A 23,487-nucleotide genomic window follows, 5' to 3' on the forward strand; every position below is an offset into this window, starting at 1 on the left:
AGGTACAGCTGCCGGGCACCCAGTGTACTCAGTGGGCCTGACTCCAGAGGCTGCCTCCATGGTTTGCTGTCTCAGATCAAGCTCCATCTGTGTCCATATCTGTATTTTTTTAGGGTTGATCCCATGCCTAGTAAAACAAGCTGCATTATGTTGAAACGGCACCACTTATTTTTCTACCACTAATCACTGTGCAAAACCAGAACATTTTCTTAATATTTAATGGCCAGTACAACAGCCTAACCCTTCATGTCACACTGTCATTCAGTTTAAGCAAAGAGGCTGGTTAATCTCAGTCTGCGTTGTTCAAGTATGTCTTCAGAACACACTAAAATGAACAGTATGTGTCACTTGATAAGGAAAGTTCTTCAGTTTGAGACTCAGTTCAACTCAAACAGATTCAGATATGTTGACAGTCATGAAAGTAAGCATCACTCTTTCAAAGAGATTCTAAAACTCACCTAAAGAAAAACTTTGTTAAGAACTTAAAAAAAATTGGCTACTGTATTGTTTTTCATTTTATTTTTTCTAATCAAGACTACTCTTTTGTGGAAAAAATTGAGTTTTGATGACAAGCAAAGCAGCTTCTACCTATTAGCGGCAAAACCTTTTAAGATTGCCAAAATAAAAACTTTTGAGTACGCCAGTACTCCAGCAAGATGCAGAATGGTGGCCATGTGGTTACATCTCCTCTGTTGAGACTGCAGTGGCAAAAGTGTGAGGTAAGTATCAAGTCCCACGGAAGCAGAGTTCTCCTGAAATAAAACTATCCAGGCACTTTTTAAAATCATCTTTATTTTGGTTGCAAAGATACAATTTACTTAGTTACTTAATATTTTATTTGTTCCCATTTGAAGTCTCATAGCTTGCCAGGTAAAACATTGCCTTCACTATCAAACTGCTATATAAGAACATTATAAAATACAAACTATAAACTAAGATAATCTTCTTTACAGTATTCAGATTAGTGCATTAAAACAACATTGATTAAAAAAGGCAAGTGAGTTAAGTGGCGAACATCCAATTCCCTTTCTAATGAAGGATGGTACAAAATGGTATGAAGGGAAACAATTTTAAGTGTTAGGTGCTCAAAAAGAGTAACTGTGGGAAAGTTACTTCCCAAAAGTAATCTTTATTATTCTACAGGACATAAGAGAAGGTAATTAATTTTCCATCATAACAGCTGTGGAAATACACAGCCGAATACAAGTTGGGATCTTTAGAATTCTAACACAATAGGTATTGATCTGTCATACTCTTCCTCCAAATCACATTAAACATTTATAGTGACCACACAATCCCCTGCAAACGAACGTAAGACTTAAACAGAACCCATATAAAAACAGTCTATCCTTAGTATTTTACTAGCCAATCTACAGCAAATGCTTACTATATACACATCAGGAGTAAGAGATATACTAGGAAGTTATTCACTGATTTCATTCAGAATAAACAAGGGTCTTAAGAGAAAAATAACAGTAAAAGTTAAATAGACAATTTGTGTTGCTGTGAACTAGATAAAAACAAAACTCCAAACACAAACATATATGTGAATTTTTAAAGTTATTGACAATACTTCCTCTGCTGGCCCAAATCAAAATTAAATTTAAGATTTGTAATTGAAGTAACACAAACGTGGGTGCATGTTACACTGTGACAGAGAGGTGCACACAGAACACACACACACCTTTGAATTTACTAATTCCAAAAACTAAGTCAACAGGATAAATAAATTATAAACGAAAGGCATATACAATGTGGGCAAAAAACTAACAGTTACTAGGTCGAAAAGCATGAAGCTATGCCAGCAGTGATATTTAAAAAAACTTTCAGTATTAGAAAATATCAGATTTAATCCAAAGAAAATTTCCCCCCAAATAAAAATAACAAAAGTATGGGAACCATCCTTTAAGCAACAGCTTTAAAATAACAATTAAAAAAACCTACCATGATTAAAGGAATCTTCCTACATAATTTACATAATGTAGTGCAATATTGTGCTCCTTTATAATCTTAGCCTTTCACTCCCCATATGATGAGACCGATAATTACAACTCCGATAACAAGGATAAAAATGATGATGCACAGGGTTTTCCTGGATTTGCGCTGCAGATGCGAAAAAACAAAAACACGTTTACAGATGTAGTGGAGCACCTCTATAGCAAGTGAAGATCATTTGGTTCATTTCTAGAGTAAAATCAACAGTAATTTATTGCCCTCATTTTGGGCTATATTTTTTTGCTTTTCAATACATATAGCCCTATGCTTTCAAAAAATATTCTTCTTGAATTAATGGTATAATTCAGGGGGTACTTATTCAACTTCTGTTGGTACTTTTTCTAGATGTGTGGTTGGGCTTAATTTAAAAACGATACAGAGAAATAAAAATTAATAACTTGAGCGACAGAGTTTACCTATGTGTGAAAACAAAAAACAGCTTAAAGGAAGATAAAAAAAGCAGAAGGTAAATATATTGGTCTTTGAAAGCAGAATTTTCCAACAAGAGGAGAACTTAGAACTCATCTCTTTCAATTTCGTCACGAAAGGCAGGAAGAATATTTAATTACCCTAATGGTTTACCCTAATTTATTTATCAGCAAAATTAGCTCCCCAGCCCAAGCTGAGTTAGTACAGGTCTGGAACAGATTCATCTGCTTTCACCAGTCCTTTAAGGAAAGGGGGTGGATGGGGAGAGGTTTTGGTTGTACGTGTTCCTGCTGGCCTGATGCCTGGTTCCTAGGCATCAGGCCAGGTCAGAGGCCTTCTAGGAGGCTCCTGGGGTAGGCAGGGCCACATGGTTGGGGATTTAGGGGCTGGCCTCACTAAAAGCTGACGAAAGGTAGAATATATGAGTCCCTTCTTTAAAGTGGCAAGAAAACTTCCCTTCTCATCCAGACACCTACTCTCTATTCCCTTTATCCAAACCTCATAGAATTTTAACCAGGAGAAACTTCAGACAGTAGTTTGTCTCTTCCTTTTATAATAAGGAAATGGAGAAAGAGAAAGGGAAAATATCTTGCCCCATGGTCATACTGCTAGTGATTATCAAAAAGAGGATGGTTCCTTTCCACTGATGACTTGTCTACTGATCACACCGTGCTTGGGCTGTGAGCTACTTTTTTTTTTTAAACATCTTTATTGGGGTATAATTGCTTTACAATGGTGTGTTAGTTTCTGCTTTATAACAAAGTGAATCAGTTATACATATACATACGTTCCCATATCTCTTCCCTCTTGCGTCTCTCTCCCTCCCACACTCCCTATCCCACCCCTCTAGGTGGTCACAAAGCACCGAGCTGATCTCCCTGTGCTATGCGGCTGCTTCCCACTAGCTATCTACCTTATGTTTGGTAGTGTATATATGTCCATGCCTCTCTCTCGCTTTGTCACAGCTCACCCTTCCCCCTCCCCATATCCTCAAGTCCGTTCTCTAGTAGTTCTGTGTCTTTATTCCTGTCTTACCCCTAGGTTCTTCATGACATTTTTTTTTCTTAAATTCCATACATATGTGTTAGCATACGGTATTTGTCTTTCTCTTTCTGACTTACTTCCCTCTGTATGACAGACTCTAGGTCTATCCATCTCATTACAAATAGCTCAATTTTGCTTCTTTTTATGGCTGAGTAATATTCCATTGTATATATGTGCCACATCTTCTTTATCCATTCATCCGATGATGGGCACTTAGGTTGTTTCCATCTCCAGGCTATTGTAAATAGGGCTCCAATGAACATTTTGGTACATGACTCTTTTTGAATTATGGTTTTCTCAGGGTATATGCCCAGTAGTGGGATTGCTGGGTCATATGGTAGTTCTATTTGTAGTTTTTTAAGGAACCTCCATACTGTTCTCCATAGTGGGTGTACCAATTCACATTCCCACCAGCAGTGCAAGAGGGTTCCCTTTTCTCCACACCCTCTCCAGCATTTATTGTTTCTAGATTTTTTGATGATAGCCATTCTGACAGGTGTGAGATGATATCTCATTGTAGTTTTGATTTGCATTTCTCTAATGATTAATGATGTTGAGCATTCTTTCATGTGTTTGTTGGCAGTCTGTATATCTTCTTTGGAGAAATGTCTATTTAGGTCTTCTGCCCATTTTTGGATTGGGTTGTTTGTTTTTTTGTTATTGAGCTGCATGAGCTGCTTGTAAATTTTGGAAATTAATCCTTTGTCAGTTGCTTCATTTGCAAATATTTTCTCCCATTCTGAGGGTTGTCTTTTGGTCTTGTTTATGGTTTCCTTTGCTGTGCAAAAGCTTTGAAGTTTCATTAGGTCCCATTTGTTTACTTTTGTTTTTATTTCCATTTCTCTAGGAGGTGGGTCAAAAAGGATCTTGCTGTGATTTATGTCATACAGTGTTCTGCCTATGTTTTCCTCTAAGAGTTTGATAGTTTCTGGCCTTATATTTAGGTCTTTAATCCATTTTGAGCTTATTTTTGTGTATGGTGTTAGGGAGTGATCTAATCTCATACTTTTACATGTACCTGTCCAGTTTTCCCAGCACCACTTATTGAAGAGGCTGTCCTTTCTCCACTGTACATTCCTCCTGCCTCCTTTATCAAAGATAAGGTGACCATATGTGCGTGGGTTTATCTCTGGGCTTTCTATCCTGTTCCATTGATCTATCTTTCTGTTTTTGTGCCAGTACCATACTGTCTTGATTACTGTAGCTTTGTAGTATAGTCTGAAGTCAGGGAGCCTGATTCCTCCAGCTCCATTTTTCGTTCTCAAGATTGCTTTGGCTATTCGGGGTCTTTTGTGTTTCCATATAAATTGTGAAATTTTTTGTTCTAGTTCTGTGAAAAACGGTTGGCAATATTTCTTAAAGTAGACTTATTAATTTCCCAAATCATTCCCATCCTTGAATATGAATGGAAACTGCATTCAAAATCTCTCAACATTCAAATAAACTATAAAACACAAAGAGCTAAATAAAATTCTAATACTGTCATTTAAAATATAAACGTTAAGAGTTTTGCTCCATTATTCATTCCTGGCCCAGCTGTAGCTTTCTATATTTCTCCAATGGCTTGTATATCTCACAGCTACATGCAGGAATCCTTTTTCTTACAAAATAGAAAAATTTGTAATTTACTTTGTGTCAACCAGAAGTAGCATAAAATTTACAAAAAGAATATGTTCCTGACTCTGAAATTATCCTGAAAACTACTTATACTTTTCAGTATTCCATATGGCCATCTAATTTTTCAACAGAATATACTCTGCATATATTAAACACAGTTCAAGTTTCAATCTCATCATGCCCATGTATTTTCCCCAGATTCCACCTGGTTACCGCAGACCCATGTGTAACGTGCCTTCATCAACAATGAGAGATGTTCCCCTAGAGTATCTTTTTTCCTGGGGCACCCTCTCCAGCGTGCGGTGGTGAGGTCCTGTGGTGCCATGGTGATGAAAGCATTTTCCACCTTCCTTTATGTTCATGGTCCACCCAAACTATTTAGAAGCACTGCACCGTATTTTGCAGAGGCATAAGTTTAATATCAAGGCTGCCAAGTGGGACTATTGGGAAGCTGCTCTCTTTCCAGCCCTTGTGTTGCATGGCTCTTTCCTCATCCCTCCAGGGCCAGGGATTAAGGATGGGGGCAGCTCTTGCTCTGGAGGTACAACTTGGGAAGATGTGTTCCTTTTCCCCAGGGTGGCTATAGGCCTTCCCTTCCACAAGGAAGAGTAAAAGTAAAACTTGGGGATATATCTATATCCCCCTGAAGTCCAAAAGGAAAACGAAATTACATGGAATCCCAGTCACTGATGAATCCTGCTAAACACTCTGAGCAGCTATAACTGTTGGTATTTACAGATTACTCTGTGTGTGTGTGTGTGTGTGTGTGTGTGTGTGTGTGTGTGTTCAACTATTCATGAATGACACCTACATTCTAGGACATGGTGACATTAGCTATCCTGAGCTGCATATCTGAATCTCATGCACAAAGACAGTAAACATGAGTTACTCTGTCGGTGAGCACAATTGGTTGTATAACTCAGCATCCTCTATATGCACTGATTTGTCCAGTGAAAAAAATGGCATTGAAACTAAAGGGAACTTCTAAGATCAGTGAGAAAAGTGAAAAGCAATTAAAAAATACCTAGGATGGTGATAATATCTTAGAAATTTTATAAGAAGGTAATAAGTTTCTGAGAAAATAATTATGAACAACTACATCAACAAAAAAAAATGAAGTTTTAAAAGGGAAATCAAATGCTAGGGTGGTATTTAGGGGTTCCCAAAGAGCCTGGGCTTATCTTTGTTAAACGTCAAAGATCTACATATTAAGTGATATATTAATAGTTCATGGTGCTAATATTTGTAATCCTTTATATATACTTATATTTGACTCATACCTATGGATTCCCTATACTAACCTGATTCACTTAAGAAATCAGTTCACTCCTGGTGAAGAGTCTGCTGAATGCTGACAGAATACCCACTGGTCAAGGACACTCACTCTAAGGTAACATAATTTCCACAGGACCTGAAGAGATCTTTCTGGGACAAGGATCTTTGCCTCTTTAGTCCATAGTATCATTGACAAAAAAGAAACGTAGAAGGGAACAGCAAGAAACAGAAGGAAATCGCTATCAAAGAGGTTTCTGGGTTGAAATGTCAAAATGACATCGGAGACCAAAAGTTGTCAGAAAAGACTGGAGTTGTGTACTGCTCCCCTCAAGACTCTAAACTTCCCATCCCTGTGGGCACAACACTGGTTCAAACCTGAGAACAGACAGGCTACATACACGCAGTTTGAACTGACTGGCATATTTCTAGCCTGTCTTCCATGGCATTTTGAATTTTAACATCTCCAGCCACTTTAAACCTGATTTTACACACACGCACACACACACACACACACGTTTAAAAGTCTGAGTTATAAGACAATTTAGCACAGTTAATATTACCTGATAGTCTGCCGCCCTTGACAGCTGCTGGTTTGCTTGCTGGACGTGCACCTCAGCATTTTCCACATTGGCTTCTATGCTATCTTTAAAATAAAACACACACACAAAGCGGGTGCTGATGCTCTAGTAACAGAGCTGTATCAATCACCAGATTTTATTCAAGGTAAGATTAAACATGTTCACTATTCAAAGGTTAATATTAATAGTGTATGGGTAAGGCTGAATTTTTTTTTTTTAGTGATACTACTTCTCAGGTGATCTAAACAATACTGAAGAATTTCAAGGAAAGAAACTTGATTATCTTCATTATAGTGCACTCCAGTTCTACCTGGTAACACCCAAAAGTACCGTCACCAGTACCTGCATTCTGTGATGGCCAACTCAGCAGCAAGCAAGGCATCTGAACTTTGGTTTAGGGTAAATACAGAGAACTGAAAACCGTCATCTGCTGGGCGGCCCTCATCAACCTCCTTCTGTGCTGAAACCTAGGCTCCCTGAGGGTCCCCAGAGCCTTCTCAACTGGTGACAACTTCCTCCCCCCCTCCTCTGACCTGGGGGTGGAACAGGTGTCAGTCTGTAGGATGGGTGACCACTGTTTCCTCCTCCTCCCTGCCGACTTTCAGTTTTAGAGCTAATGCTGTCCAACTCATTCAACCCTCCTTGCTGCAGACATCCACAGATGTCTTTTCTTCTCATTCTTTGAATATTTTAGCCCCTGAGTCACTGATGTTCTTTTCAATGCTTCTACTATCCTACATATCAGTGATTTCCATATCCAATTGCTCACCCTCTAGTACCCAGGCCTCTCAATTCTTTGAACACATGTTTTTCAAAGACTTTGCCTGTGGCGCTTTCTGAGCCACCCACATCCGTGGTCACACCCCAAACCTGTCATTACCAATAACTGCAGCTTCTCTATCATCTCCGTTTCAGGTGTCACTCTCTGATTACCATCTGCTACCTTTAGAGTTCTCGCCTTCTAAGACCCCAGCTTTAGTGATCCTACCACTTTTTCACTGCCCCTCACATACTTCATGTCCTCACTTTCCTCTTCCCTAGCCTAGACTCCATATACACAATCATCTGTCACTGGTTTCTTGCATTTATCCTCAGCCCTCTTCCCTCCTACTGTGGTCACAGTTAGGTGACAAAACCCCAACCTGTCCCATGCAGCTGAAAATGGGTGCAAAAAAGAATCGCCGTGATGACTTATTTCACTTTAAATTCTTGACTGCACAGCACGCCTGCCTCGTCTCCCCAATTCCTGGAACACTAAGTCACACTTCCTCCTCTCTCCCCTAACTTCTCATGCCTCGTCACGCATTGTCATTCTCCACCAGTGACCTTATTTCTAGATCACTGAGACAATAGGAACAACCAGAAGACACTTCCACAATCTCCTTTGACCCTACCCACCACCACATGCAACAGTCTCTGTGCTCGGACTTCTCTCCCGTGGTTAGGGAGGACCTGTCCACGCTCAGAGAGAGCCAACCTCCCCACGCGTGTACTTTATCCCATTCCTTGTTGCCTAGCTCAAAGACCTCAGGCCAGCAATTTCCTCCCTCTCACTATCAACACTTCTTTCCCATCAATCCTATTGCTGCCATCTTAAAAACACACAAACAAACCCCCAACCCCCTCATTTATGCCACACCCACTGGCAGCTATGACCTCATTTGACTCCTAGAAAGACTTGTCTCCACTTGCTATCTCCAGTCACTCTCCTCCCAGTGTCTTTTGAGCCTACTTTATCATGCTTTCACCTGCACTATTTCACCAGCACAGCTCTCATCTGAGGTCACCTATGCCCTACACATTGTTAAATTCAGCAATCAATTCTAAAGCCTCAGTTTACCTAACCGAATAGCAGCATTTGAGAGAGCTGACCTGCCATCGCTCTTGGAACGTTTTCTCCCCTCCATTCTAAAACTATACATTCACGTGGTTTTCTTCTGTATCACTAGCTATTCTTTCTTGGTCATTTTTGTTCGTTCCTCCTCGGCTCTCTAGGCTCTCAATCAGGGATCAACAAACTTTCTTTGTCTCAGATAATAAATACTTTAAGCTCTACAGTTCATTCATATGGTTTCCGTCATAAATACTCAACTATGCCTCTGTTGTACAAAACCTGTTGTAGATAACGCATAAACGAATGGATGTAGTTTGCCGACCACACCCTAAATATTTACAAGTCCTCAGACACCCCTCTTCTCTATCTGCACTTATCTCCTAGGTGATCTCACCTAATCTCATGGCTTTAAATACCATCTATGTACAGATAACGCCCAGATTTATACCCCCAGGCCAGACATCTCCCCTTTACCCCATCTTCTCTGTACCAATGTCTATCAAACCTTTACCTGGGTGACACCTGGTCCCTGAATCGTAACAGATCCAAAAATCACTGATTTATAGCCATCCAAACCAGCTCCAGTGACAGATTTCCGCATCTCAGAAAACGGCACCGCCATGATTTTCGTGAGCCAGGCCAAAACCTTACAGTCATCCTTGAACTTACTCTCTCACATCCATATCCAGAGTCAGTAGATCTTTTTGGCTCTACATTTAAAAAATATCCAGAATCCCACTGCTTCTCACCACTTCACTGCTTCCGTACTGATCCAAGACAACACAGCTGCTCATGTGGATTCCTGCAATAGGCTTTTAAGTGCTTTGTTTTTGGTCTTGACCCTTTGCAGTCTGCTCACCTAAGTCAAATGATAACGCTCCTCTGCTCAAATCCTCCTGTGGCTTCCCCTCCATTAATACAAAAACAGTCCTCACGATGGCTCAGGGGCCTGTGTGATCTGGTCTCCTGTGACTTCTGACATCGTCTCCATCCTCCTCTTGCTCACTCCATTGGCCCAAGATGTCAGGCGTGCTTCTGCCTGAAGGCCTTTGCACCTGCGGTTCCCTCTGCCTGCAACACGTTCTCTTGCCTGCTCCCTTACTTCCGTGAAGTCTTCACTAAAATGTCACCTATCAGTGAGGCCTTACCTGACTCCCCCAGAAAAGCAGCACATTCCCCCCACCTCCTGCAGTCCTACCCCCGACCTGGCCTTATCTTCCCCGTAACACTTATCACCATCTACTTACTTTTCTTTCTGTTTTAATTGTCTCTCTCTTCCAATTAGATTATAAGATCTTTTATCTGTTGTTTAATTTCAGCTGAATCCTCAAGGCCTAGATTTATGCCTGGATATAGCAGGCATTCAATAAATATTTACTGGATGAATGAATGGCTTTTGAAAATTTACCCTGTGATCTACTGGGGCTACAGAGGAGGGTAAGAATGGACAAATAATAATTATATTAAACTATAGGTCCAAGCATTTCAACTGAACCAAATTCAGAAAATGTATTAAATATATCTTTAGCATACCCACAGATATCTTCATATATCAAAATGATAAAGATGATCAGAATCCTGATCAATGTTGACAACTACACCTTAAATGAATTACAATTACATTTAAAACTTAAAGGAAGTCTTAGTCACTGATATTTTTTAAAGAATTTTTCAAAAAGAATTCTCAATATCTAAGTAATACAACTAAATTAATGTACTAAAAAAGCTATAAGAATTAATGTTCAGGCAAATGGCTTCTTATTCCCTCTACTTTAAAAGACAAGATAGTGCGCACAATTATGAACAGATGTTTTCCCCAAAGTCCTTGGTGTGATAAGAATTAAACTGGGATAAGACAGAAACCAGAGATCCTGGAAATAAGCTAGAATGATGTTAAATGTTACCTTCCATGATCTCAGCAGCGGTAGATCCTGATTAAATTTGGAACTTCTTAAATAAATTAAGCTGGTCATTTCCACCAGTAGGAGCCAAAAACGAGATCTGTTTTAGATAATGCCAAGGGTGATGCTTTGTTTATTACAGACACTATACTTTTGATTTCAGGAGGACCAAAAGAGAGGAAGGAGCTACCCTGGCTTGAGAAGTTACCACAGGTAAACTGCATGTAGCTTCCTTCTGCCTCATGAAATCTAATGAGTAGGGCTTACCTATTACATCTCCTTGCTCATGAATCATCATTCCCAAATCTTTAAATATTTCATTAATATCCATAATATCAGCCTAAGAGAAAAAAAATGCATATTATTGTAATCAGAAATTCAGTCCCCAATCCACAAAAGGAGAAAATTTTAAAAAACACAAACCACTGCTCATACCTAGGTGAGCATGCATCTGGACCTAATAACATATATTTGGGGAATATCAGAAAACTATTTTACTATAGGCAATCCCAAGTAAGTAGACTCTGAATCTCAGTTCTCTAAAATAAGTTTGTGATGTTAAAAATAGCAAGTGATTCAGAGTGGAAATGAAGGACTATACAATAGAGAAGGGTTGTGGGTTACTGAATTTATGTCATGCAATCTGATTAGTTTTCTTATCATGAATAGTATTTCCTCAAAAAAGTAAAAAATATTCTTATTGTATTTCTAGTAAAAATGTATATGTCAATTTGACACTTTAAAAGAATAAAACATTAGGTGTAAATTCAAAGCCTCACATTAATAAATCTGAAAATGCAATGGAAGAGTGACGGATAAATAAGTTATAAATTTAATTTTCTTCAATATATAACTATTATTTTTCTTGATTAAAAAGTAAAGTTTAAACACTTTATTCAGGAAAGGTGGGGCAATTTACATATTCATCCTGTGCCTTAGTTTCCCCATCTGTAGAAGGGCAATGATAATGACACAGTTAATTACTTCACAGAGCTTTTATGAGAACTAAGTAAGACAATTAAAGAATTCATCACAGTGCTTGGTGCATGAAGCCCTCAATAAATGGTAGCTATTGTTAGCTATTATTAGCCCACTTTCTAGGGAACAGGTAGGTTCCCTAAGAACTAAGGCTACTAAACCTTTTAGACCTCTTTGATATCCTACACACACTAAAGAGAAATAAAACACTTTTAAAGCCCTTGGAAAAGTCTTATTCATGCAGGTGTGATGTGTATCATGTGCCATGGAAGCTATCTAGACTCTCTGAACAGACCTTTATCTCTAGACTGATAATTTTCTCAATGCTCAGGTGGCTTGAGATGACTTAACAGAATTAAAAAAAAAAAAAAAAAAGTTGGAGTAGAGGGAAGTATATTTTCTCATCCTTGCACAAATTCTAAAGAAATTACTTTTTTTTTTAACAGAATGACTCTAATTTATATGAAATATGCCATCAAATTGATGTATTTATTTAGTTTTCTTTCTTGACCTCTCTCCCAGCATCATCTAAGAGGACAAATTCACTAAGAACAGAGCAGCAATCCAATTCTGCAATGTAAAGCTTACTTCGAGTTGCCTAATAGAAGACTCTCTCTCCTGAATAAGGCGGAGGTCATCCTCTGTAATTTCTTCATCCTGCACCTGCACCTGAGGCTGAGTTTGGCTATTAAAAAGAAAAGAATATGTAAAATAAAAAAACCGGTATGAAAACAATGAGGCTTCCTTTTTATTTAAGAAATACTTATTGAATAGAATATTTTTTCTTCAAAGTCATAGAACTGCTCACTTAAATTCTAAAAATATAACAGAAATGTTAACCAAATTTTATTCATGTTTCATTTCAATGATGTTACGTTTAGAGTTATTATTTAATTATTGGAAACTATTATATTTGGCAAGTGAGTACTTCTTCTTGGTTGATTTAAACGTCACCTATGGGAATAATCTATATCAAATAATAATTAAGTCAATAATATTTATTTGGATAATTAAAGAGTATTATTGCTATACTGGAATATTTTTATATATTTTATAATAAATAATGACTTTGAAAATTTTTCAAACTTATTGTTTTCTATTTATAAATAACTTAGGATAGTCATGATATATACTGAAAGCTTTAATTCTGCCCAGGGACTGTGATGTAAAAAACATATTTGAAGAATTATCTTTTGATCTGTATAATGCTTTATACTTCTTACCTTTCCCAGGACACAAGATTCCTTTCTTTTGAGCTCTCCTCAGGAAAACCACCCTGAATAATTTAGTAGCAGAATGGATTGAGAAGATGCAAAGGAAAAACACACAACACTCACATTTTACTTCATAATAATCTAAACTGATTTATGTACACACTGGAGTGCAGGTGTAAGAAAAGAGAGAGAAAAGTTCTTGTTCTAGTATTTTAGGTCAATTACTTCAAGTAATAAAAAAAATTGTATCCTAAGCTGACAAAGAAGGAATTCATTAAATATTCTCAAGGGCCAAATAACAAATATTATTTGATTAAAACATAATGTAGTCTTGGAACCTCTATATCAAGGAACAACGAAAGAACCTGTGATAGTTTCTAGGGAGATTTAAAATTAGATTAAGTCAAGATTCCACTCTAACTTATCCTTTATTTTCTCCAGGTGTACATTCGTTTTAAATATTCATACAATATATTCACTGTTCATTTACATCATCTTCATATAATGCAGGATTAAAGTGCTCTCTACACCAGCACGAATACAAAGTAACAGCCTCAAGCTCAAGTTAGGATTTGACTCTAATCTTTTCTGACAAAACGTTTCTATATTTTTACATAATCTTTTGTTCCACAACATTGACAGAATAACCACAATAATACATAATGATCATCCTTCTTAAAAACTGATTAGAAACACCTGAAAATAAGTATTCAAATACCGATTTCCAAGATATTCACAGGTCTTTACAACTCAAGAAACATGCCGTATAGCTCTTCACGGGGCCCTTGGAGGGTACCACGTTCTTTTTACAGTGCTGCTTTAAATACTTACCGACACTCTGGAACTGGCTCTTACTCGAGCGACAAACTCTTTCTCTCTCTCAGCAGCCTGTCTCTGCGCCTTCTGAAAGTTTGTCAGTGATGTGGTGAATTCCGCCACTAAGCGATCCTTCTGTATTTTCCTTTGACGCTAGAGGAAAGCCGGGGGGGAAAGAAACCTACCAGAATCAAGCTGTGAAGCTCTATAGAATTTGCAAAAGTTGTTTTGCCAGTAGCTGGCTCTTTATTTAATTCTGAAAATTTCACTCACTCTATTTACAGGGCCTTACTGATTAACTCAATAACATTTTGAACAATTTGACAGTATGTTCAAATACTGTGCTTATTTTACCTTGAGGCAAAAGGCCCATAATGTTGGATTTCTCACCTCAAGTTCTCATCCTAAAAACTGGGCCATGATTTTATGTTAAAGTGTTTTTTTTAATGAAAATAAAACCTTTGACTCACCTAAGTAATAACTTCCACTAAGTAATAAGCAGGGTAATAAATACATGTGCCCCTAGGAAACCTCACATCTTGAATGAGCGTGCATGTTATATGAAGTCAGTCCTGGAAGGCCAGGAAACAATTACTCAGGAAGCATTTTCTGAGCACTTACTTAATTATGGGTCAGGGCAAGTGCATGGAAATAATTTTTGCTTTATTGAACCAAAGGATACTACCTGGGCAATTAAATATAGTTTTGTGTTCTGTGAACTAATCTCAAATTGATTTTTTCCCCCTAATTTCCTTTCTAGCACAACAGTTCAAAGATCCTACAATACATTTGATTTCTTTCACATTCAATACATCAACAGTGTGTCTTAAAGCTTCATACCTGGTCACTGGGTGTGGTGGGCAGAGATCCAAACTCTTTAATGTACTTATCTGTTTCTTTGGCAAGTTGGTTCGTATATTGCTGCTTCTGTTGCCTAAAACGAGAAAACACGCATTATAGCGATGGAACACATTTCTTTAAGCTACAACTCTGCCACTTGATTCAACCCTGATGAATAGTTTTAGAAAAATCACTTTTTTATAGACTGGCTCCAAATTTTCTCTATGAAAACAAAATTTTCAGGTTCTATTCTTTGATAAATATTGAACAAATACTATGTGGAAGGTTCTTTACTCACACATGGAGTAACCAAGCTCTGAGAAATAAATCAGCAGCCATTTAGAAAGGAAGATGACAAAAGCCAACAGGAGATTGTAAGGTGTATGATGTTTGAGATTTGGTGGCTGTGGGAGCCTTTGATGTGCATCCCACAATTGGGAGGTCAGTTGAATAAGTAAAGAAGATTTGTTGTCTTTAACTCTGCCCAGTTCCCAGGTCTCAGGGTACAGCCAGCCTCTCATATTTCTCTACCTGAATATTTATATACTATACTTAAAAAAAAAAAAAAAAAAAAAGCAGAGACGAGTAATAATACGAATTTACTATTATTTAAGTTTGCTGTGGAAAAAACAATAGCACTTCTCTGTAAAAAGAACAGAACAGAGTAAAAGAGGTAAATTATATAGCTATTTATATCTAGCTTGCTAGCTAGCTTATGAAGTAAAAACTAAGATCTCTAACTAAAGAAATTAACACTAAAAAAAAGCCTGTATTAATGTGATGCTTTACAAGTCACAACATCAGTACTTCTCATATATATTATCTCTCATTTTAAACATGTATTGGTCACACTTAGGATCCTTTAAAATAATGAGATACTATGTAAAAATGTTTTAGTATAGATATCTGTATTTGACTGATAAGGAAGAATTATACCCTACTTTTATATATTTACCAAGTGCCCTATCTTTAATATGCCTTTTAAAAATCTTTAGAAAAAGTAATATAATTAAAATTCTAAAAGAAGACTTTAATGATGTCTACATATTCAGAATCTCCACTATTAACCTTAGCAAAATATTATTAACTATTAAGAATTATGGTTTCTATTCCATTTTACTTTATTTTAATAAATGATGGTTTATTATTTAGATTTGGGGCATGTTTAGCTCCTTGATATCTATCCACTGCAGAAAAATGCAATACAAATTAGAAACAACTGCAAATTCCTCAAATTGTACTTCATAAAAATATGAATTACTATTACCTATCTCTTAATTTCTTCTTTGCAATTTTTCCTTCTGTAGCTAATGTTTGGCATATCACTTATTACATATATATTACTTGAAATTTGTAGCTGTTAACAGTGCTGAACTAAGATTTAAGATTCAGGTTCAGAATAATGTTGGGCAAATCATCAAACCCCAAACAGACATGTTTTCCTTATAAGCAAAATGGAAATAGTTCTTTTAATCTATCTAGCTCACTCCAATTTTGTAAGGTTCAGATGAGAAAATGCGTAAAAACACTCTGTAAAACCTGTAACCCATGAAGTATTATTGCTGTTTTTCTAATAGCATGTTAATTTATTCAAATATGTACTAGATAACTTCATTACAACTTTTTTTTTTTAAACAGAGGCTAATGCTTTCTGAAATTCAAATATGTAAATATAAACTTTTAGAGGCATAGTTCATATTGGATATGCATTGAATCTAAGTGAAATAAAAATCATCATATGGATTGTTAGCTATGGGAAGTGAATCACACAAGTAGAGAAGCTCAGAGTACCGTTTTTCAAAGCCACCAAAAACAAGCTATTAAAAGGTATAAAAAAGCTAACCAAAGAAGTTCTGCTTTGATAGAGTAAGCCAGATCTTTAAAATAAAGAAAAACATCTGCCCACTCTGGACAGGAAAAAACTTACACAAAAGCTTAGTACAAATGAGGCAGCAGAAAAACCTTATTAATTTTCCATTGTTTTCTCCAATAAACGTAACACTACACACTATCAAAGGAACATAACAATAGGTGGTTTTTCCCATTTCCTTTTTCTTGTTTAATTAATACTTACAGCTGCTGCCTCAATTCAGGTGAATCTTGAGGTGTTCCAAGTTGATTCAGAGTCCTCTGTATTTCTGCAGCTATTATGATAGAAAATAAATGTGTAATTGTTACAAATGTTAGGGCAATAGAAATTAATACAAACAATAGGACAGTTAGAAAAAGACAGAAAAACAAAGAGATAAATATAGGAAGTATTAGTTGAGAAACAAAAAAGAAATGGTTTATTCAAATCTAATTAGTGACAATGGACTAATTTTCAAGATTAATTAAATTAATTAAAACTCAAGATTAGAGACAATGGATTTATTTTCAAGAGTATTGTGTGGGGACCTTACCATGTGAAACGGCAATTATGAGCCAAAAATATTATCGTCTTCCCTATTCCATCAGAACATTTAGTACAATGGCACATGGACTTTCACGTAACTCTACTGGCATAAAAATTGTAAGGAAAATAATTGTTACAATTACATAATTCACTGGGATATAAAGTGAATGAATTAGAGTTAATAAATGAAGGGGGAATAACAAAATTAGAAAAATTATTTTTCAACTATGTAATAAGTGATTCAAGCAAAGATCAAAGGATGCTAAAACCATGGGGATACTCACATGAACTCAAATTATCATCACACAGATGTCACTACTTTGAGCTAACTTTATCAAAGATAAATCTGTTGCTTATAAAACAAATGATCAAATTTAGGACCACCAATGGTACAAACTAGCATTATGACCCTCCTGACATAATGCAACAAGAAAGTCACAATATGACCTATGTATTTTTCTTGCCAAAATATTTAACCCAAATCTAATCATGAGAAAGAAATCAGACCAATTTAAATTATGGGATAATCTACAAAACAACTGGCCTGTACTTTTTAAAATGTCAATGTCAACAAAAGAAAAAAAGTATGAAAGCACGAAAGCTTTCTAAATTAAAGAACTAAAAAACGCAAAATACTAAAACACCCAGTGTATGATTTTTGACTGGATTCTGAATCAGGAAAAAAAAAAAAAGACAAACCCACAAAAACTATAAAAAAGTTGTGGAGACAACTGGAGAAACTTGAATTTGAATCTGGAGAGAGAGAGACTAAACAAAAGTTGAAAAATGTCAGCAACTGGTGAACCCAGGTAAAAGGTATATAAAAAATTCACTGTACTATACTTTTACTCTTCTGTAGGTTTTAAATATTTTATGCTAAGTTCACCACTCAGAAGTCTATGACCACTGTAATAAAAAAAAGGGGCTCTTTACAAAATGGGAGGTCCTAGTTTTACGCATTTATATACACAAATAAAATGTCAAGTAGAAACAAGTTGAAAATCCATCTCAAAGTAAGAAACTTTCACACTTCCAAGAACTAGAGAAAAATGATTCAACCCACCCATTCTTTTCATTTAAAATAATCATTTATTTATACAGCTTAAATGCTTTTAAATAGTCACTATTTATTGATATTTATGGGATCAAAGGAATGACTGTATTCCGAAACACAGGATAACTCTTTTTCACTGAGGATGATGTAATAAATATTGGTTTCAAGTCAAAGATGAAAAATATAAATACTGGAGAGGAATCATATAGCAACTGTTAACCATTCAGCTACTTACAAAGGAATTTCTTTTTGCAGTTCTTCTCGGTAACAGATTTTTCTTTTGTGAGGTGGAGGAATTTTGTTTGCTGTTTTATAACATATGGCAGCTTCCAATTAGTTACATATTTCCTTCTTAACCTCAACAGATTTTCTTGGGCTACCTTATAGGGGTTTAAAGCTTTTATTTTCAAAAAAAGTATGTTGATAAGACAAACTGATGCAGGCATTTATCACATATCTAGAGGGCTCTTGTCTTTTAAAAAAGGTCACAATAAGTGAAAAAAAAAAAATAGATTGCTCAATAAATGACACCAGGAAAACTGACTAACCACTTGGGGGTTACAACAGAGAACTCTAGCTTACCTCATGAAGTAAAATAAATCTGTAATAAATTATTAATATAAGAAACTATTAAACTGCTACATAAAACTATAAAAATGTATTTATTACACAATCTTATTTATGATCTTGGCATGAGGTATAAAATATTATCCAAGTATGATATAAAGCTAAAAACCATGAAGGAAAATATATCAAACTGGCAAAACATACACAAAATTTTAAAATACTATATGAAAAATATGTATCTACATTACAAATATATAAAAGTAACGTGTGTGTGTGTGTGTGTGTGTGTGTGTACACAGGAGAAAATACCTGCAGCATATAATGAGTAAAGGGGTTAATATCCCTAATATAGAAAAGAATCCTATAAACTGGAAATATAAAAATAGCTCAATGAAAAATGGGTAAAAGGTATCATCTTAAAATTATAACAAGCAAAAAAAATATGAGAAATTAAACTTCACTGATAATCAACACATATAAGATTGGTAAAAATCAAGAAAGATAAGCAGATGATAATATAATTACAATCAAAAGCCTTGAAAAAGGTAAAGACACAGGAAGGAGCAATGTCCATCATGTAGAAAGAATCAGAAATAACTGAGAAAAGGTCAGACAAGCCAGTACAAAAATCGGCCAGGAACAGGAACTTTAAAAATTGATAATATTCACTGAAAACATGAATAGCAAAAGAAAGATGGAAAAGAATATCAATCCTGGAAAGGATAAATAACTTTAATGTATGAACGCTATATAAAACTGTTCCGCCCTTAAAAAATTTAAGTAGACATGCTTCTGATAGGCCCAGTGGGAAGGAGCCTAAATCTACCAAGTGGTTATTTCCCTAGTTTTTGTAAACAGATACACTCAGCAACCCGTTTTCACCCTTTCTCCCTGAGTAAGGGCTTATATGCAAAGGAAGAGATAACCGGGAGCACCTGAGGGCGCAATACTCCAACAAAACAGAAAACCAGGAGCAACACCTACTCTTGTGTGCTGCTCAGAAAGGCCTCCGAAGACCTGACAAGCTGAGCAGGGTGAAGCCTCCCCTATTCCCATATTCCCATTTAACTGGCCTGTCTGGAGGATGCAGAAGGCAAAGAGCTATGATGGCTAGCAGAAGCTTATTCAAATGGTGACTCCAACTGCAGTGCTCCTCAAAATGTGATCTATTTACTAGAACAGATCGTCACAATCTCTGGAACCTTGTATAAACCTGCTGATACTTGTATAAACCTGCTGATATGGTAAATACTTTTTGCTCTACCCTAAAAAATAGAAAACATGAGAGGGAGTTTGTTTTCAACTGGATGGGATGGCGTAGAGCCTTCACAGTCTTATCTTAGGGTTATATATACTCTTTATCTCTGTACTACAAGTTAGTTGTCAAGGTTGTTGATCCTCTCCTCCAATGGGACACTACACTAGTCCAACACACTGCTTACATGTGCTTTTAGGGTCTGAAAGGCAAGAAGCAACATGCACTCTTAGATGTCTTGGAAGGATGGAAGTATGCCAGCAGATAGAAGATAAATTCCATGAAAATACAGGACCCTGTTTCTTTGGTGAAGAATCTTGGTCCATTAATCCGTATGGATCACTGACATACTCCTGCAAAGTAAATGACAAATTGCTTTTCTTTGCAGTCTCAAATACAAATAGGGAAACAGTGCTTACTTAGTGAGACTTTTTATGAGGCTCCAACCCATTTTACTGAATGCCCCCAAACGTTGCCAGCTCTGGCTTCAGCTCCGCAAAAGAAAAGGCTATCCAGCTAGTTCAAGTGTTGGTACAAGCAGCTCTACAACTTGGTTTTAATGACCCGGTTGAGCCAATGGTAACTCAAGCGCCTGTGCAATTTCAGAGTTCTGTATAACACTAGTGGCAAGTCCCACTAGGAAGAAAAAAACCCACAGGAGTCTCTTAGAATCTTGGAGCAAAATCATGCTCTCTTTGGCAAACCAATGTTATCTTTTGAGGAACAGTTCTAGTTTTGCTACTAAGCCCTGGATAAAAAGTAAACAGTGGTATACTAGGTGACCCAGTGACCTGAGCTGCCTGCTATGTATTATTAGGTGTTATGTTATCTTGTTAGTTTATCTCTTTCTAGATTTTGTTCTATGCATGTTAACCAGCCTGCCCCTCACCCCAACTTCTACAGCACTTGTTCACTGGACTAATAAACCAGCAATGGTTTAAGAATAAAAACCACTTGTAGGCTCACCAACTGGACTTCCCCTTTCTCAGATTAACATGATTACTGGAAATGCCATGTACCAATTTGCAGCAATAGCATCAAAAGTAAATAAGTGATGTGGCGCCATCTATGGGGCTATGAGCCAGTCACCCAGTGGCAAGATGATGATACTCCTTCCTTCGTGGTGGAGGTGGAATTTTATACTCACTGAAACAGTACTGTGGATTTTGTTATGCTTCTTCTACTGCCCTCCCCCCCATGATTCTACCAGCTTCCTAATCCATATATTAGTCACAATCATGGTATTCTACACACCAGTGCTTTTGACCAAGATATTCAATTTACAGAGAAAAAAAAATTAACAGAACTTCCAAGGACAATGGGATTCCTTGGTCTCCCAGTACTCCATTATCTGGAAGCTGCTGGACTTCTAGAATTTTTAATGGCCTTTTGAAGACCCAATTACAGTGTCATCTGAGAGACAGTATCTTGGGAAGGTGAACTGCAGCCCCATGGGATCTTTACGCTCTCAAAGAACCACCACTCCTTGGTGCTGCTTCACCCACAGCCAGAAAGAACACTCAGATTTAGGAACTAAGGGGCAAAAGTGAAGAGAAATAGTTCACATTTACACCTAATTACTCACTTGCAAATTTTCTTCCATCCCTTGAGGTGATTTACAGACAATATCCAAATAAGGAATATAATCATACCTCTATCTGGTAGAAGCAGAGGAAGAATGGACTGGAAATCACCCACTAGACCTGGCACTGGATGCAGGAAATAAACAGGCCTTGGTCCTACCCATCTGTAGAGATGGGAGAGGAGTTCAGGTTGTACGAGTGGAAGCGGTGCCATGTTAGACAGGGGCTTTTTAATTTTTTCAAGCTTAAGTATGCAAAAAGGGAAATATGTTCATTATCGGAAACAAAAGGTATGAACTATAATGGACATTTATTTTTGGTCATCTGATACCCCAAATTCTTATTACATTGGCTCTTTTTGGTTTATAATACCATGACCACTGGAAAGCATCATTACAGAACCAGTCTTAGGGGAAAAAACTGGTTGTTAAACTACTCTAAGAGTCTTTGGGCTTTGCTTACCTCCATTATGAGTAATGCAGGTGATTAACAGTCAGAGTCCTAGCAACAATCACAAAAAGAAAGGCCAGACTCATAAAACAAGCTACTTGTAATCAAAAGCTAGATTTACTTAGTGCTATTTAGGTTTCATAAATATTGAAGTTCTTTACAAGTCAAATGCTTTAGCTGACAACCTTCTTCTCACTCTGAAACAATAATTTTAATAACACAGTATCTCATAAATTGAACTTTCTTAGAAACGCAACCATTATGTTTTGCCTAACAGAGTGCATTAAATTAATGACTGCTAGATGTTTTTCATGAATACAAATGTAAGACAAGGCCCCTTACACTCAGGCAGCATGTAATCTAGAAAAGGAGAAAAAAGGTACATTATATAAATGTTATAATAATGTTTCAAACGAGGACCTATAATATAGGCATTCAATTGAAGGACAATCCAAAAAGCCTTAACAGAGGTGGCATTTGTATTGTTTTTGAAGTAAGACACTAGACGCTTTGTTTTGGAGATTCAAACCTCTAATACCATACTTAGACATAACTTGAAATGATCAGATTACCGACTGGTTCCCCCAACCGCAAGGGTAAACTCCTTAAAGGCAAGAACTAGGTATCCATTGTTCATTACTGTATCTCTAGAAGCCACCATATTGTTAACACTCAACGAGTATTTTTTAAACTGAACAACAAAAGAGCATTAGAAAGACTGAATCCTATATAAGAAGTCATATGTATTTCTAAAACACAAGGCATATATAAGAAGAAAGCTAAGAAAGGTAGGTATGCTCCTTTATTACTCATTCATTCGACATGGTCCGGCCATCCACTATCCACCGGGCACAGTGAAGGGTTTCTGGACATCAACACTCGTTTACTTGTATATCTTTACTTTGTATAGCTCTAAACTTGAGGATCAAGTAAACGTATCATCTGATCAGGTGATAAAGGGCCTATGGAAACATAAATTTGAAATTACTGAATCAAATTTAGGAGAAATATTATATGGCATTAGTTCAATTCTATTATATACATGAAGTTGAGAACCAAACAGAATAACTGATTTGTCCAAGAAACTATGGCTATTTAAGTAGAAGAGCTGGGATTAGAATATAGATTTCTTAGTTTCTAAAACAGTATTTTTCAGTGTGCTAAAAGGGCTAAAAGTAAAAGGCTTTTAAAAAGATCATTTCATAATCCAGGTGTATGATAGTTGCCAAAGCAAACAAAGGAAAAATAAGTCTGTGCTAACTTGGAGTGACTTAATAGGAGTTGAGCTGAGATGCTTAGGTGTTGCAAGTAGTGTTCAAAGTACATTTCAAGTCCTACCAGTGGACCACAAGGATTCTTCCGCCCTGCTGAAGCTGATCAGGAAATAAACACCTGTCCTTTCTTCAGGTCTTATGAACTGGCAAGATTCTAGAGACATCAATTTACATAGACCAGTATTACCCTCTTACAACAGGGTCAGCCATTTATGACCTGTCGGGCTTCCAGCCTAGTTTTATACAGCCCTCCAGCTAAGAATGGTTGTTACATTTTGAAAGGGTTAACAAAAAACAAAACAACAATGAATACACAAGAGACCATACGTGGGTAGCAAAGCCTAAAATGTTTACTATTTGGCTCTTTATAGTAAAAATTGGCCGATCC

At 36.7% G+C, this 23,487-nt stretch overlaps 1 protein-coding gene across 6 annotated transcripts in view; it reads right to left on the minus strand.

Moving 5' to 3' along the window:
* STX7 (syntaxin 7) overlaps positions 1–23,487 on the minus strand; it is a 74,511-nt gene that overhangs the window by 24,563 nt on the left and 26,461 nt on the right. The window contains exons 2-10 of one of the 6 annotated variants that reach the window (XM_089922009.1): positions 18,206–22,787; positions 16,596–16,665; positions 14,522–14,615; positions 13,697–13,834; positions 12,875–12,927; positions 12,240–12,336; positions 10,941–11,013; positions 6,921–7,003; positions 773–2,103 (exon numbers count right to left, since the gene is read on the minus strand). In XM_089922009.1, coding sequence (XP_089778135.1) covers positions 2,011–2,103; positions 6,921–7,003; positions 10,941–11,013; positions 12,240–12,336; positions 12,875–12,927; positions 13,697–13,834; positions 14,522–14,615; positions 16,596–16,665; positions 18,206–18,416 — 912 coding nt within the window. In that variant the 5' untranslated portion in view covers positions 18,417–22,787 and the 3' untranslated portion in view covers positions 773–2,010. The other 5 variants (XM_089922011.1, XM_089922010.1, XM_022556784.2 and 2 more) reach the window with 5 other exon arrangements.

The sequence above is a fragment of the Delphinapterus leucas genome, chromosome 12 (genome assembly GCF_059928025.1).
Source record: "Delphinapterus leucas isolate spDelLeu-1000000601 "Yukka" chromosome 12, BTC_Dleu_Yukka2, whole genome shotgun sequence".
Taxonomy (NCBI): domain Eukaryota; kingdom Metazoa; phylum Chordata; class Mammalia; order Artiodactyla; family Monodontidae; genus Delphinapterus; species Delphinapterus leucas.